Below are 18085 nucleotides of genomic sequence, written 5' to 3'. Positions count from 1 at the left end.
CGGAAAAGAGGAAGGCCAAAGAACACATTACGTCGGATAATAGAAGCAGATATGAAAAGGATGAATTACAACTGGAAGGAGTTGGAAAGGATTGCCCAGGACAGGGTTGGATGGAGAATGCTGGTGAGCGGCCTATGCTCCTTCACGAGGAGTAACAGGTGTAAATAAGTAAGTGATTGTGTAATTATGGAAATTAAAAATGTGAGTCGTATCTGTTTGGTATTGGATGGCTGTTCCTCACTTAACTTTAAAGGGTGGTATTCGAGGTACAGTGAACTTGCCTAATTGTCCGTACAATACAACTAACCACGAAGCCGTTGAGCTGTTATATGCACAGGCAGCGGGACTCCACAATTTGTCTTTATTCCATATGTTGATTGTTGGTCGAAGTGAATAGCGTAAACTTTATATATTGAATTCTCTTTAAAGCGTTTCTTAGACATTAATAGGTGTACTAACTCTGTATGATGCACTCTAATTCCATACCTTATTTTGTTCATATAAGCTAAATTTTCAGGTATACTTTACCATGTTAATGCTTAATAGAAGTGACCTGTATTGAATCATTAAAGTTTCTTCCTGAATATTGTGAACGGTGATAAATTTTTTTTCACTATTCTGCCAAAATAGAGGAAGCATTTTGTTCCTTCTCCCTTAAGTTAGTAAATACAAACTTGATATACACCCTTATTGTTCCTAGAATTTAAGAGTAATCTAGACTTATCTCTCGAACCTCAGACCTACATAGTCTATCATTTTAGACAATGACTTATATAGGTTGCGAAGACTTTTAACATAGACTACGATACATTATAATACCGATTGATTTGATTAAGCCGTCGTATTTCCGTAGTCTTGTACTACGGATCAGTATTGAAATATATCGAGAGTTGTTGTCCCTCATTAGATCATAGAAGAAATTAAAAGGCGAAAAATGTTTTCAAATGAATGTACATCTTGAAACTGAAAAATAATTGTCATAAATAAAATAATCAGAATCATAAAGTCCTAGATAGTAATGTTTATTGTTTTTTTGGCTAATAGAATAAACTGTGAAAATACGATTATCTCAGCTTCAAACAAACATTAGGTCCCCATCTGGATCATAGATTGGTTTATATTTATTGTAAAGATTTCGAAGTTCTTCTAGGTATAATTCTTTCAGCACTGATATTTGTTCTCTTGTTGGATTTGGGTTTTTTTCACACGGTATTGGTCGTCCAACTTTTTTATTTCGGTAGAAAAAAAGACATTTAGAAAATCGGAATGACTATTTTTGTAGTTAAGAGAGAAGAACCTAAACAATAATTTTGATTACCTTAGTTTATAGGCTGTATTTGTACTATAAGTGGATTTTAACGTCTTCTGGGTTACTAATCTGGTGTTCTATTGAAGACTAGTAGTTTTACAATCTATCAGATTGCTAACGGAATTCCAGTTTTCTACATTCCAGTGAATGTACTTTACATGGTTTTCTTGTTAACGGTTAAGGTACATTGGCAAAATCTGACTGTACAGATAATAATTAAGTGCGTTTTAGATACTTGACTTTCCACAACAAACAGTAGCCATTATACCAGCTAGACAGTAGTTTTCCTTCTAGTTTCGTATTATTGGAAATATATGAGAATTCTGAGTGTAATTTCGAGACTCAAATTAAATTGTAAGATAGCCAACCAATCATTTTGGAAGCTTGTGGTCTGAAGTGAAAAAGACATGTGAATTGTGATAAGTATCGCTGGCTCTTGTTTCCAGTCCTTAATCAGATCTTAGCGACTTTGTAATGACAGTGTTTAGAGACTGGACAACGGGTTGTGTTAGCATTTGCAGCTGTCCTATTTTAGAACGTCCAATTAAACCATTGGGCACATCTGTTGGTGTAATTTTCACTGTATTGAGATTATCCTCATTAAGCTACCTGGTTGTTCAATTTATCTGAGATAATTAGAATAGATTACTAATGATATTAAGTAAAATTTATTGTGACCACTGTATTCTATTGTTTCATGACGTCGTAAATATTTTAAATGATATATTTGTTTAACTTACTGACTGTGTTTACATCTGTCCGATAAGGCAGAAAAAATCGAGCATAAAAGAAAGGAGGTGAGAATGTTGCCATTTTCGTAAATCGATTTTGGAAGTGTCTTATGCAACTCCCTTCAGGATTGTACACTTGTTTAAACATATTCGGTTCACCAAACGATACACACGGTACCAAGTGCGACCTAAACCAAACCATAAGAATAAGACATTTAATTAGTTAACAAACAGTTTGGGGCTTTCAGAATAGGAAAATAATTAGCAGGTCTTTCCATTAATTGAACTTTAATTGTCTCCAATATCCTTTTACGTTAAGCCTTAGTCAGTCACTCAGCTACAACGTAGGACCAGGCACATATATGCATCGGTCCAAGTTGCCATACATCATTAGCACAATAAGATGAACATAAAATTCATAAAAGTAGTCACTTCAGTGGTAGTAATGTATAAAAGAATGCGTATAAGGTTATAATGCAGGAAGAAAGAATTAGTTCGTAGAAAGAAATATATAAAGCGATTCTTATCTCACGGTTTAAGGGAGGACGAAGAGAGTACACACCGACGCCATTGTGATCGATTATGAGCCATGTCACCAAGAGTCTCCAACCATTGGTTACGGTAGCCACGAGGACCCCAACTAAGTAGTCTGCATCTACCAACACAGCTCAGATTAGAAGTTAATGACTTCAAGGACTGATGTCTTGTTTTGGTTTGGCCACCCCTAACTTTCCTCCAACCATCCCAACATCAGTTAGTATTGCGCGTCGTGGTAATCGGTGTTCAGGTGTACGCAACACGTAGCCCAACCATCTCAGTCGATGAAGATTCACAACCTCATCAACTGATTTACCATCATTCCCTAATACCCTGCGTCCAACCTCACTATTACTTACCCGGTGATCCCAGCAGCTGCTGGCAATATTTCTAAGATATATGTGATCAATTACTAGCAACTTATGAGTATCTTCTACTCTTAATGGCCATGTTTCGCAGCCATAAATTAGAGCAGAAACAAACTGCTGTGCTGTCCCTTAATTGATAGGCGGATATCTCGCCTTCGCCATAGGTGACATAAGTTGGCAGCTGAAGTCGAGGGATCTACTTCAATGTTCCGTTCAGGTTGTTTGGGAATGTTGAGTAGTTGTATAGTAGCTGAAGGCTAACTGAACTGTTCCTTAAAGTGTTCCGCCCATCGTTCTAAGCGTCTGGGCTGAGAGCAGATAAGGTTGCCGTCTTCTGAGACTGTTTCACTTACACTTGACTTCTTAATTCCATTTTTTTATTAGTCTGAGAAACTGTCTGGTATTACCTACAGCCGTTGCCTTTTCCATCTCTTTTGCTTCCGTTACATTAGTCCTAGTGAAACTAGTGGCTGTTTTGCATCAAAGTCTAATTGAAAGTGTTTCGAAAATCATTTCCCTTTTGACTTATTACTCGATCACTGATGTCAAGTCTTATCCCTTGTAGTAAGTGGATTCCGTCAGTCAAGTTACACTAAACTAAGTGACTCTTTTGATACATTTTGATGTTAGATGGCTGTAGTAGGTATAAGTTGTTTGCTTTTTCTTATGGAAATATACTATCCTTATTCACTGAACTGTTATTTCACCTGAATCAGAAAATACTACTGGATTGACTAATTTTCATTTGCCCAATTTTAAAGCTCTCGTAAATACTACAATTATGTTATAACCCATATCCTTCTAGATCCTCAAGTAACATATTTGAATTATGTTCAATATCGGCAATTTGTAAATTTAAGAAAATGATTCGATATTATTCTTACCCAGTCATTAATGCTAACTTAAAAAAGCCATATCGTCGGTTAGTGTGGAAGACATATTTCCCAGGACGTGAATCTAATGCTTCAGGAGCACCACCCAAAACGACGACAACGAAATTTCCTGTATTTCCACATTGTTGGGAATCAAGGAGATATGAAAGTCCTTTGTATGTTGCTGCTACAAGATCTGAATAATTAAAAAATAAATCTGTCAGTATATTGGTTTATTTAACTAAATAACATCCATCATGGGGAAATTCAGTACAAAATAAAGTCCACTTTGAAGTCTTGGCAACTAGGGAAATGGAAGAGATAAATAAACCATTTAACTTCATCCGATATAACTCTCGACCGTAGAACAAAAGATGAATGATATTTTATTTGAACTTTCTTCGGATTCCTGTGGTTCAACTCTTGAATAAATAAAGGTAACGAAGGACATTTAATCTACATTCATTTCACAGTAATGACCAATTCCTTCGGCCAAATTACGGTGATTAAGTTTTACTACTTAATAATTGAAGGTAGTATCGTAAATATGAAAAAAGTTATTGGGTTTTTATGTTCTCAATCAGGGAAATTACTTATTGTAAGCGATAATATCTAAGTTTAGCGAATGCTTTCGTATGATTCTCAAAGCGCGTTCTATGTATGGATATTGTACTGATGTTTTCATGACAGTAAAGCTCTATACCTAAACTTTCATTGAAGTTTGAGAGTACGTTTTCGTAAAAATTATTGAGAAAACAGACATAAAAATATATTGGTTATAATGTCAACAATTGAAATTTATGTAGCGTAAAAGTTTGGTCTGATTATCTTTTTCAATTAAGTAAAGTTTAAGGATGAAGTTTCAAAACAGACAATAAAGTTGTGTCTATGGAAGCAAATGTTGTAAGAGTTTGCTATAAATATGATGAGGACGCCTAGACAGCTGAAATTGATTGTGTAAGAATGCAGTTTCCGAAACATACTCAATGAGGAAAAGATATCAAGTTAACGTCGGTATAAAAAATATTCTTCAGTAAGTATCTGTCACATAGATTGATGGCAAAACTGCTACAATTTGAGAAAGTTCTAACAATCTGCATAGATGGGATGAAGGATAGTTATCTTTTAGGGGGAGTTTTATTCCCTGGGCTGGGTGGTGTGGTGGAGCTTTCATTATTCTGAACAAAAGCAGCATAAATTTCAGGTAGAGGTGAATTGTTCGTATTTCTCAACAAATGACTGACAGATTGTCCTGTCGACCTCGATCTTGTTATTTAGCTGACTGCTGTATCCACAAAGCATAAATATTTAAATAATTTATAATCAACTATCATCTACTCTTCACTGATACTTTGAAATTTACATCAATCACTTTAGTTTGAGCTTCAGGGGTAACATCAGTATATGCATATTAAGTGTGCGCATCTTCTAAAACATTAGTGCTTTTTTATTGAATAATACATTGATTATTATTTCCATTCTAATATTGTATTATTGCTAATAACGTCTAAGAAAAACCGAAATCTCTTTATAATTTGTAGATTTCGAGAAATATTAATCGAACTATAAATAATCAATAATAACTCCAATGTTTATTTACCAAATGTGAACTTTTAGATCAAGTTTATACGATAAATGTATCCATATGTTCTATCCGATACTGTACTGTCACTTGATATCGAATACTGTGATATAAATACGTTTTATATATTGTTGATTAATGCACATCGAACAGTTTATTTTGACAAAATGCAACTGAATGCTTAATCTGATAACATAAGAGCCGAACAAACGTAGTAACAAGTATATGAATCCTATTAATCAGCCTTTTGTCCGAATCTAGTCACCATTCTTGATTCCTTTGATATGTCGATTGTAACCAATGATGAACATAAATATTGCATGTTTGTTCTGTTACTTGATGATTTAAGCTAACTACTTAACAATCATTTTATGCTCTACAATTCCTTTTAAGTTTGAATACAGAACTTCACGTTTATGCGATAGTTATTGTTATATTTTTTTATAATGAGCTTATAACTTCACATACAGTTTGCTGACAATTATAGCTTGGTTGAATCATATATCGCCTAGATTACTTACTTTAAACGAAAATAATGTACTTAAGTTCTAAAGTTCTCCAAATCACGTCCTACATTAACATTGTCAAAATAAATCGAAGAAGTATACAATCATTTAATTTATCACAGCTAGTTTCATTTCATTTTTATGGACTCTATTGAGTAGTATGTGACTAGTGAAGTTACATATTATGCAATGAACATATTGGTACAAGCCAGATGTATAAATTATTCGGATAAATAACATACATTGTGGGTAAATTTTCTTAAAACTGAAGATGGTCATGATAGAAATGCTGTCAATCATAAATGAATTTACTCTATAGTTTTTGACTACTGAGAATTTATCGACTACTAAATTTCATTGGACAGATAAACTTTGAGCTGTCGTATTTCGTCATTTCATTTTGTTGATTATCATTTGTTTATGTATTGTTTCGAATTAATAATAACCCTTTTATACTGACAGATGAATATATATATTTGTATTACGTAATCCAGTATTATAATCTTTCTATTACATCATCTTGGTTGTTCCTTGTTCACATTTCCTCACGGAACTAGTACTTTAAAAAAAATCTTCATATATGTGTATATATACTAGACTTAATATGTTAGTAACGAATTATAATGTGAGTGTAGTAAGGTGATCAAAATGTTTGTTGCAACAATTAAGGGTCATATAAGTGTAAAAATGAATAAATAAAGTGATATCATGAGCAATTTTGAATAAAATAGTGAGAATATGAGACATAAGTAAAGCGAGAAATGTAGTAATATTAATAATAAAGGTCAGGTTAACGATAACGATAGGATGTACCTCTTTTGTACGCATAGTTCAGGCTTGAGCTCGTGGATGCTAAGAGCTTCGTCTTTTTTTAGGAGTTGTATACGAAGAAATCTAGGTAGATTTGGTCGAATTGTTTATACAACCTTAAAATCAGACTGTCGATCAGTAGAATAATTACAGTCGATTAGATGTTCAAGTATGGAACTCCTAACTGCTTTCCTCTTACCCTTATAGAATCACACTCGGACATGTTCTTGCATCCGCAATGAAAGTGAGCGCTGGCTACGGCCAATGTACCTTGCTCCACAAGAGCAGGTGAACTGGTAGATGCACATGGATTTTTTCGTATCCAACTTCTAAAAATATCCGAAGCTTTTATCATCCATGAGCTCAAGCCAGAACTATGCTTACAAAAGAAGTGCATCCCATCGTTATCGTTACTTTGGCCTTAATTATTATTATTACTACATTTCCCCCTTTACTTATGCCTCATATTTTCACTATTTTATTCAAAACTGCTCATGATATCACTTTATTTATTCATTTTTTACACTTCTGTGACCCTTAGTTGTTGTAACAAAAACATTTTAATAATCTTACTACACTCACATTATAATTCGTTGCTAACTTATTCAAGTCTAGTCTTATTATTTGTATTACGTAATCTAGTATTATGACCTTTTTATAGTTCATGATTTTACTTTGAAACATTTATTACTATTATTATTATTATTAGTCATAATCTATCGTTTACAATTAACAAATTACTGTATGAAGGATTATTCTAATGACATTCTCACCTTTAATTTAATGTAAACTAATCATTAAAACAAGTAACTTGGTATAAGCGATAAAACTACCTATAGTTTATTGATTTTCTATTAATAGTATACTTAATCACTTCTAAAAATATTCAATCCTGAAGGTAATTGAGCCATTAAAACTTAATTAATCAAGTAATCTCCATTACTACACTTATCTAATGAATTTGTTCATAGAGGGAAGATTGTCTTTAGACATATGTATATCATTATATAGCATATAAATTACTTATGGTAATTGATGTTCAAATACATATGAACAGAATTTTTTCTTAAGAACGACCTTATTTCTATGAACGTGTAAATAGTTTTTAAAGTTTAGTATAATTACACTTTGATGTATAAAAGATTTGTGTGAACTGCATAGTAAAATAATCATTTAAAAATTTTTGTTTTGTTTTAGTATTACTGATAATAATTTTGGCGTCTTGTTTGATGTCATAAAGCTCTGTAGATAGTTAATTATCGGGAATAATGCCAGGTGAATTATTAAGTAAATATTATCATAGATTTCATGCCCCTAATTTCCTACGGAATTCTTATGTAATTCTAGTGATAAATGTTTAGCAAGAACATAATAGATTTCGTAATTCATGGTTTCGATCATTAAAAATATGAAACATTGATGTTATTAGTATATTGAAGAGTAATTCAAGTAGGATATGCGTAACATTAAATTCGAATTTAATAACCTGGAGGTATCATAGACACTGTTAGATTTAAAAATCCTGAAATCAATTCTAGGTAAAGCGATAGATACACTACAGAAGAGTTTTAATCTAGGATGAAATAGCTGTCTAGTGCTTTCTGGTTTTCAATGGTTATTTAACCAAATTCAGTCTCTGTTATGTTAGCAAGATTTTGATAGTTTTAGACTTTGAATAAGTGAGAAAACCACGACTATTTGCACATTGACATATACAACATGTTTATCATTAAATATGATTAACTTTCATCGAATTGTTTTTAAAAATAACATAAACATTTATAATTCTATTCTATATTTCTCATATATGTGTAAACCTTTTTTGACATCAGGTTATTGTATGTGAAATCTTTATATTCATTAATTGGTAGACAATGTAAGTTCATTAATATAATTTCACCAGATATATAGGTCATTATATCATTATCGATTTTAATTACATTAGATTATATTAACTGAAGATTGAAATACCTAACACTACAAATAGTTGATAAACAAAGACATTAACATAACATTTTATAAAACGATGAATTAACTCTATTCATTACACTTCACGTTAGCATATAAAGCAAAAATAAATAAAAAAAACAACAATGAATTGAAGCTAAAGTGAACAAAATAGATACCATTTGATAAAAACAATGCAGTATAGTAAAATACAGCCTCTGATGAGGCTATTGTAATAAAATACTTTTGAACTGTAATATAAATTAATTCTTGCCAGATATTTATCCACACTATTTTGATGATTCCTTGTTGGCCGCAGCTAAACCATTACGTGATATGTAACTTCAGTAAAAAACGGTTAATGGTAGAAATTCTGTTGTATTATCTTCAGTGGCTTCTCAGTAAACTGTAGTCAGGGGCGGATCTCTTACTGATATTAATATGAATCAAGTATGTGAGGTAGAGCTTAATGAATAAGGCCTTAGACTTAACCTAATATATGTAAATAAGACAAAATCATAATGGGGAATAATGAAGACGTCTACTAAATTCTTATCGACTAAGAACTACTATTGTTTGCTGTCGAGTATAATGCAAGATAACAAAATTGACATAACTTCATAATCTTCAGTACTTGTTATACTTAGATAGTCTCTATTTTGTGACTAAACTAATTTAGAGCTATACTCATAATTGTTCAGCATGTGTATCTATGTTCACATAAATTTTGTCCCCGTATTCTCAAAGTTATTCAATTATATCAAAGTCATGTTATATGGTTTCAGTATTATAATTTTTAATGTCTCATTTATTATTATACTCATTTTATTATCATTATGTGAAATCAGTTGATATGTTCTCGTGAATTACTTTAATGTAATAGCTTGAATTAAGAAAACAACATTCTTAGGAGATCCAATATTGAGTGTTATATTTCTTTTAACTTCTTTAATTTCACTGGTTAAAAATAAAACAATATGACTAGTTCGTTTGTAATCTAAATATTTAGTCATGTTCCTTCCACATTTATGAATTTGTTTAATAATAGTAATAATAATAATAATCTACCTTGCTGTAAAAACAATGGCTTTGAACTAAGAAATACAATGTGAATTTAGTAAAAAAAAGGTTTTAGTAACATGTTCAAACTGCTTTATTAAACAATTCAACTACCTATATCAAAAATGATATTAGCTTTTGTAAGTAGTTGATAAATATTAACAAAATGGAAAGTATTATTACTTTTACTATGGTGTATTGATTAAATCCGTTTGTTTATCTAACTAAACTTTCAAATCTAAACAACTTTTTTGACTGTCTGAAGTTTCTTTTCACGGAAAAAAAAGATTATCATTTAAGAGAATTAATTCTATGTAAAACGATATTTCTTAATGACATAAAAGATGTTTTAGCATAATTCAATCATATGAAATCGTTAAAGAAGTTTGATAGATATTTAAAACTAACATTTTATATATTTTGAGTATTGTAATCAATAGTGATAATACCGTTCCGATAGAAATTGTTACATTAACTTTAGATGTAAACCTCATTGGTTATTCTCACTGTTGTTATCAAGTAATGTTGTATTTTATTTATATGATCTAATTTGTTTGATAACTCTGTAAATTACGGTTTTTACGTTAAGCTAGACAAACATAATGTTGAACTTCATCTGAATTGTTCCTAACCATGTTACATTTAAATATACAATCAAAAAGATAATGGAATGTCTTCGTCACCAGTATATGTGTTTTTTTTTTAAACTTCACTCATGAATTTCTTCAATTTTAAGGTAATTGTTATGAGAGACTGAAATCAGCTTGTAAACCATTGGAAACTAGGCAATACTACTCAATTTTCCGTTCTAGGATGAAAAATTTCAACTATACTTATCCGCGAATTTACACAGTATTGTACTCAGCGACATTAGATTTAGCGATGAAACAGGAATAAACTGACGTCTACAAAACTGATTTGTACCTATGATGTTTGGTTAGTGAATTGTTCATCAATCAGTTACAGGCTTATTAATATATATTAACACTTCCTAGTTTGTGGCCATTCACTGTGGTTTTGATATACTTCATCCTGCCAATTGACTGGAGTTTAACAGGATTTTCTCATACTAGTATTTGAACACTGTCATAAATATAATATTCAATATTTTAACTCATCTTGTACTGGTTACTTGAATCTTCCCATTGATGTTTAGAACTGCATAAGTTCATCCTGTACTGACCGCCTCGATATTACCTTATGTCACAAGCATTATAATCAGCGACGAATGGTGGCTGGCGAGTCCTAAGTGGGACGAAACACGTGTCCAGGATTCCACCGCTAGCCATCATCTATCTCTGCTTATAATTCAATATTTATACTATACCTTCCTTTTTTAACAAAAAGACAATTATTACCCATAATCTTTGATACTATTTACTACAAAAGGGCTTTATTTTGGAGCTGCGTTTCAATGGGTTTGTCAAATAAATTGTATAACCTTGTGATATTTAATTTTTATCATGTTAAAAAAAGAAACAAGCCAACAATTATTCAGTATAAACTTACTAAAAGATAATAGAAAATCACGATAAAATGGCGCTTTGAAATTAATCTCCAATGTTGTTAACCATGGTGTAATTCCTGGAAATTTTTCAGAGAATTGATTAGCTTCAGTTAAGAAATTAATAAAAGCACCAATACCAAATATTCCATGTGGATGATAACCAACTAGATAATTATTACTTGTAGGAAATAATTCTTTTATACATGTTAAATTATTTTCATTTGTAGAATAATCTTGTTTATTTATAATTGTTTCAATATACATTTTATCATTTGAATTTTGATCTTCATCATTATGACAATTTTGATTGGTAATAACATTGAGTGTAGTTAATTCAGATGTATGTTCATTATCTTTATTATTATTATTATTTTGATATAATTCACTAAGAACAAGTTTAATTGGAAAATAACATGCTATATATTTCCATATTATTAAATTTCTAATAAAATATTTTGGATGACTACCTTTCTCTTCGGAACCTTTATCAATATACCAATATATCCAATATACAATAATAATTAAAAATAATGTAATAAATTGTCGAAATAAATCATATAATTGTTCATTATGTATAAATTCATATGAATTTTGTATAATATTATCATTACTAATTAATTTATTACCAATAATATAGAATAATTTAATAAATTTAATAATTAAATAAATCCATAATAACCAACATGATGTTGCACCAAATAAAAACATCATAACAAAACAAGTAACACTTATAAATTGTAACAAAATTTGTTTGAATTGAATGAAATGTGATAAATTTGAAAATAGTTTTATGATACATTTATACATGATGAATTAAAGAAGAAAGAAATTTAGTCAACTATTTAATAAATTAATAATAATTATTTAAATTATTCTTTTACAAGTAAATGATCACAAATATAACATTTAATCAATTGTACATTCTATTTAATGAATAATAAGGATTGAATAATTGAATTTAAACTATTTGTGATAGTTTAATTTTGTTTATATATCTTTTTTTTCTCAAAATATGATTGGTTAATATTTCGATGAAAGTGTTTGCGTGGGTGGTAGTTTAAAAATAATGATATTGACTACTGATAATAGAGATGTTGATATATGTCTGTTTTTTTTAAAAAAAATAAAAAAATAAAATCATCTTTAGTTTGTTCTTTGATATAGACTTGGATAGATAATAATAATTAGAAAGAAATTGGTTTTTGTCTGTTTTGATAACACCCTAAACAGAAGATTTAATGTGTGGAATTTGAAATTGATACTTTTTTAGTGGCCCGTTGATCTGACTCCAATTAGATCGTATGAGTGTTTGTTATCGGAATATATATGTTGCTTATCCTCGTATATAATCATCGACGTTAATCGCGTTAGTCAATAACGGATTTAGATAAGTCAAATAACGAGAATGGACTTTTGAATACATATATTTTGTATGTAAAGTGAATGGAATAGAGAGAAGAAAAACGACGCGGAGGGGAGAGGGTTGGTAACCCAACTTCCATTTAACCAAGCGTTAATCAATATTTATGGTTACACAAAAGTAAGATACAGACATGTGGTGAGTAATGGGATAAGAAATGTACACACACCTACGCGCTCATATAAAAACACTCAAGATTGATAAGCGAATGATCAACAAGGTCAAAATGTGACTCAAGTAGAATGAGTAGAATGAGCTGTCCGAAAGCTAGAATAAGGTATATGGGCTTAATGAAAATATGATTAGTATTCTGTAATTTCAGTTGTCTTTGTCCATTTCCAAACATTTAAATAATATGTTGAAACGGATTATCATAAGCATTCTGATTAAAATGGATTTTATAGGTCTCGTAGTCATACGTACGCCCTAGGACATATGACTGATTTTTTGTAAAGTTCAAAGCATGAAATTATTCAGCTATCTGTAAACCTTTAACAGATTAAAACTAAATTATCATTACTAGTCATTGGATCTTTATCAAATACCTTCAACCACTATCCGATATTTGGTGAATTAATTCCTTAATTTGAAAATTCTTTGTTTTAGAGTATATTCTTTCGTTTTCGATCTGTTGTCAATTTAATATATTGATTAAGTGTATCTGTCGTAATGACCTATTTCATGTACATTGACTAAAATGATTCTCTCTTAATATCTTTCTATACTCTAAAACATCAGTTAAAAAAATAATATGACCAGAATGGGAGAATGAGATTTTGTGCAATAAACTCTGAATCAAGGGAGGGGGAATATGGCGATTAACACTATATCGCTAAAAAATTAACCGAATTTAGTAAATGGCTTATATAATATTCGTGACAGAAAACTTCTGTTTATTCATATATACAGCGATGTGTAGACAATTATGAACTTAAGCATCTTTTTGTTTACCGAAAATCATTCTAGTATACTGTAACAAAAAAAGACAAATGAAATAACAATTATGATGTTGAGTAGAAGGGTTAATCGACGGTTAAATAACTTATATAGGATGGTTTTACTCAAACCAGTAAGTAGAACTATCACATATTACTAGTTCGGTTTTTTACTAAACTGATTAATATAAAAACCGGCCGTGTCGACATTTTCTAATCGTATACTCTGTTCAGTATATTCAGCTTTTAGCAACACTTTTAGATACCAAGGTTAGCAACACAGCCCATCTCTCTAGTCCAAAGCAGTTAAGTCAGAGTTCAAACCCCAATACCAATTTCTGTAAATCTAATGGTTTAGGCATCAAGTCGATTCTTTATAATCAGATGTAAGAATATACGAGACCGTTAATATGAGTTGGAAGTGTAAGAAATATATGAAATTCCCTAATATTTTGAATATTGTTTACTTTAAAGTCAAAAACTGTTATTTTGAGTTTTAACTGATTTAATTTAAATTTTGGATTGAGCACTTTTAATACATGAGATAAAGTTGAGGATTGATTTTATGATAAAATAGTTTGGTAAAAATTTGATTTAATTAATCAATAAATTGTGTATACAATCAATAGGTTATACTACAAAAACATAAATTTTTCATCAGTGTATAATATTCCCGATTTCGGGTGCATTTTGCATTTGCACTTAGAAGTACATATATCGACATACATATAGAATTCAGCCGGAAGTTAGTAAGCTGAGAATTTAAGCCATATATTTTTGAAAACAGAGCTAAGATCACCCTATGTAAACTTGTCTTGGGATCTGAAATCTTTAATTACTCTTCACACTCTCGGTATGTAGCGAAGCATGGTACAGAAACCTTTGAATGAGCATTAAGTTACGTTTGATTATCTTCCTGTATCATACACTGAAACCTATATACAATTACTAGTTTTGGTATCAAGTTACTTGTTGCATGGATTATACAGTGTCTTGATAATAGTATGTTCTTATCCGTCCTATAAACTAGTCTAATGATTGCAGTCTTTCTCTTACGTTGACTGAATACAGTTATTGTACTACATCCACTTCTAAAGATCCTTATAAATATTTTTGAACAGTCATTTATCTGACGGTGCTTCTCATTTGTTTCATACTCCTGTAATCGATTTTCAGGCTGTTCAGTTACTAAATCTGTCATATCTTAGACTGTAACTCGTTAAAAAGAATTTCTGGTATTTCGCGTTTCCATTTCCAAATCGAGTTGAATATCCATTCGTTGTTTCACACCAAATCCCTAGAAACTCATCTTTCGAAATTAATTTAGTCGAATAATCTTTGAGTATGTAGCTTCAAGGTTCGGAAATGGTGATTTCATTTCAAATAATAAACAGTATAGAATTGTGAAGCTCACTTCCTAAAATCCTTAGATAATAACTACGAATTTAACTATTTCCACTGACAAAAATAGCAAGATTTACTACAAATACAGTTGTTAATTTTGAAAGAATTAATTATGAACATCGTGAAAATACAACAGAAATATCTCTTAGTTCAATATTTACGGAATAAATCCGGTTATTGATTTGGTACTTCAGAATAATCTTATACCAACTTAAAGAATAACCCCTCAAGGTACCAACTAATCTTACTATTATGTGTTACATATTTGTTTAATGATCAACTACGATCGGTTGTGTCATGAACAAACGGACCCTAAACATCAATGAGAAGGTTCAAGCAAACAATACAAAATGAATTATAACTTCACCGCATTGCACTAGCTAGCGCCTGTGAGGACTCAATAGGAAAGTGGATAACGCAATGGAGTTTGAGACGGACGGGACTGGGTCCGAGTCCCGAAGTGAACATAAACTCAGACACGAGTACATCCAGCTGGCGAGTTTCAAAGAGGACGAAACTCAAGTTCTGGATTCCACTGCTAGCCACAACCCATCTTCGACCCACAATTCAGTATTCGTTTTTGTTAAATGTTTTGACAACTCATGTTTAAAAATAATTATTACATACAACACAACCAAATCGAGTATTCCGTATTGGACAAATATTTCAAATAAATTACTCGACATAGTTTATTGATAAAACTACAGTGTAGTGTGAATGCTATCAAGTGAGTTTTTAGTTCTGCATGAGTTCAGTGGTGTCTGTTTTTAGGTTTAATAATGAAACATCGGTAAACCATGTACAACATCTATTTTCTCACTGTCAGGACTCCTCAATAATATCTTTAAACATGTATGCCTATAATCAACATCAGTACATTTTATCACTGAACTGAAGTATATTCAGGAGAATCAACTAAAGTAATCCATAGCTTCCTAAAAGGACCAAGCACACCATCTCTAGAACTAATAAAATAACATTGTGAAGAAATAGCCATCCTCCCTTAACACGTAAATTGTAAATCATTGATTTCACAGTTAACTTTTATTTTTGTGATGGTAGTAAGAAGTTTTAGTAACCTTCAGGTATCTTCCTTTGGTAAGTAATAGTGAAGTGGTTATTTTAAAGGATATATATTGTAATTCACAGAAAAATTATGCGAAGGCTAGACAAGGTGTTCACTAAAATTTTGGAGCGATCTCCCTAATTGACATATTGAGAAAACGTATTACTCAGACGTCATTTAACGTTATTAATGGACGACAAAGATAGGTAAATACTATAATGTTAAAGGAATCTAACAGTATAAATTTTCATTACGAGTTAGGGCAAATAACTTTATCAGTATGTCATACACTATTCAAGTTTTTGAATCATCCCGATGAAAAAGCTTGCAATACATGGTAAAAAATCTTCCTCCTGGTGATCGACTGAATCATGAAGACATCAACATCTGGGTACAAGCATGGGATACAGTGGACAGCTAAGATGCAGCCGGACGATCTAGACTTCGCAGATGAACTGTCCCTCCTATCGCACACACAACAACAAATGCAAGAGAAGACGACCAGTGCAGCAACGGCCTCAGCAGCAGTAGGTCTCAATATACACAAAGGGAAAAGCAAGATTCTCCGATACAACACAACATGAACCAGTCCAATCACAATTGACGGAGAAGATTTGGAAGATGTAAAAACCTTTACATATCTGGGCAGCATCATTGATGAACACGGTGGATCTGATACAGATGTGAAGGCGCGGATCGCAAAGCAAGAGCAGCATATTTACAACTGAAGAACATCTGGAACTCAAAACAACTGTCAAACAACACCAAAGTCAGAATTTTCGATACGATTGTCAAGACAGTTCTACTGTAGGGGGCGAAAACTTGGAGAACTACGAAATCCATCATCCAGAAGATACAAGTGTTTATTAACAGTTGTTTACGCAAAATACTTCGGATCCGTTGACCGGACATTATTAGCAACAACCTACTGTAGGAGAGAACAAACCAGATTCCAGTGGAGGAAGAAATTAAGATAAGCGTCGGAAGTAGATAAGATATACATTGAGAAAAGCACCCAACTGAGTCATAAGGCATCATCAAAGCCGAAGGAGAAGAGGAAGACGAAAGAACATATGACGCCGATAAATGAAGACAGACTTGAGAAGAATGAACAACAATTGGATAGAACTAGAAAGGAAAGTCCACGACAGAGTGTGTTGGAGAATGCTAGTTGGTGGCCGTTGCTCCATTGGGAGTAACAGGCGTAAGTTAGTAAGTAAGTAACATGGTTAAAAAAGGTGTTCTGTAAACCTTTTCATTTGATGACAAAATATAATCGAGTTGCAGTTTAATTTTGTATATCAGTCAACAAAAACATATAAAGCAGTAATTTCAAATTGAATGATTGACTTTAAAGAATTCAGTTTCAGGATTTAAAAATATAATAACACAATACTATTGAATGTTAATAGAATTTATAACACAATAAATAGAATTAATTTCAATAAAATGGCAAAGTCATAATGATGATATCAAAACTTACTAAGCTTTAAATAAAACCAACTTAGATGATGGTTGGAGGTAGTCGACAAGAAACCCTGGACCCGGGTTTCGTGCTACATGGTACTCGTCAGCAAAGTGTACCTGTAACCTTGAGGGAACTGGTGCTCCCTGGCGGATTTGATCTCGTGTCACCCAGCTTCACAGCGAGAGACGTTACCACTGAGCTATCCGAGTCGCGACCGATCTCCTGTAGGACTGAGATGTAATCACAATTGGTTGATCACTGGGTGGTGATCAATGTCATGTCTGTCAAGTCCTTATTTAGTGCAAATCGAATGCTATCGACTATGTTGCAATGTGGCCACCAGTCTAGGTGACTCGACATTGCGGGCACTATATATTAAGATTAGATGGTGGTTGGAAGTAATCGATAGGAAACCCTGGACCATTATACATTATACAATCACAATTATATGTGAGATAAATTCTAAACACAGATTGGTTGTTTTATTTACACATATTCACATAAACATAAGTTTTAGTAATAAAAAATAATAATAATTCAAAAATTAATATTTTTTCTAATAAA

The 18085-nt window shown here is 31.6% G+C and overlaps 1 protein-coding gene across 1 annotated transcript; it reads right to left on the bottom strand.

Moving 5' to 3' along the window:
* Positions 1-44: 44 nt before the first annotated feature.
* Positions 45-17867, bottom strand: DGAT2 (Diacylglycerol O-acyltransferase 2). Its single transcript, XM_051209193.1, has 5 exons — positions 17537-17867; positions 11231-12333; positions 3830-4013; positions 2050-2228; positions 45-1224 (listed from the first exon to the last, which is right to left on the bottom strand). The coding sequence occupies exons 2-5, from the start codon at positions 12033-12035 to the stop codon at positions 1076-1078; spliced, it is 1317 nt and encodes a 438-aa protein (XP_051074628.1). The 5' UTR covers positions 12036-12333; positions 17537-17867; the 3' UTR covers positions 45-1075.
* Between the last annotated feature and the right edge of the window lie 218 nt (positions 17868-18085).

The sequence above is a fragment of the Schistosoma haematobium genome, chromosome 1, assembly GCF_000699445.3.
Source record: "Schistosoma haematobium chromosome 1, whole genome shotgun sequence".
Classification (NCBI taxonomy): domain Eukaryota; kingdom Metazoa; phylum Platyhelminthes; class Trematoda; order Strigeidida; family Schistosomatidae; genus Schistosoma; species Schistosoma haematobium.
The sequence above is the reverse complement of the archived record's forward strand: the minus strand, read 5'-3'. Positions and strand labels throughout refer to the sequence as shown.

What these genes read in the sequence shown, in the direction of transcription:
- DGAT2 (XM_051209193.1), bottom strand. Translation starts at nt 12,035, where the DNA reads ATGTATAAATGTATCATAAAACTATTTTCAAATTTATCACATTTCATT. An exon ending in TGATTTTCTATTATCTTTTA is followed by an intron (nt 4,014 to 11,230) that starts GTAAGTTTATAC and finishes TTAATTATTCAG; the next exon opens with ATCTTGTAGCAGCAACATAC. An exon ending in GACAGATGTAAACACAGTCA is followed by an intron (nt 1,225 to 2,049) that starts GTAAGTTAAACA and finishes GAAATAAAAAAG; the next exon opens with TTGGACGACCAATACCGTGT.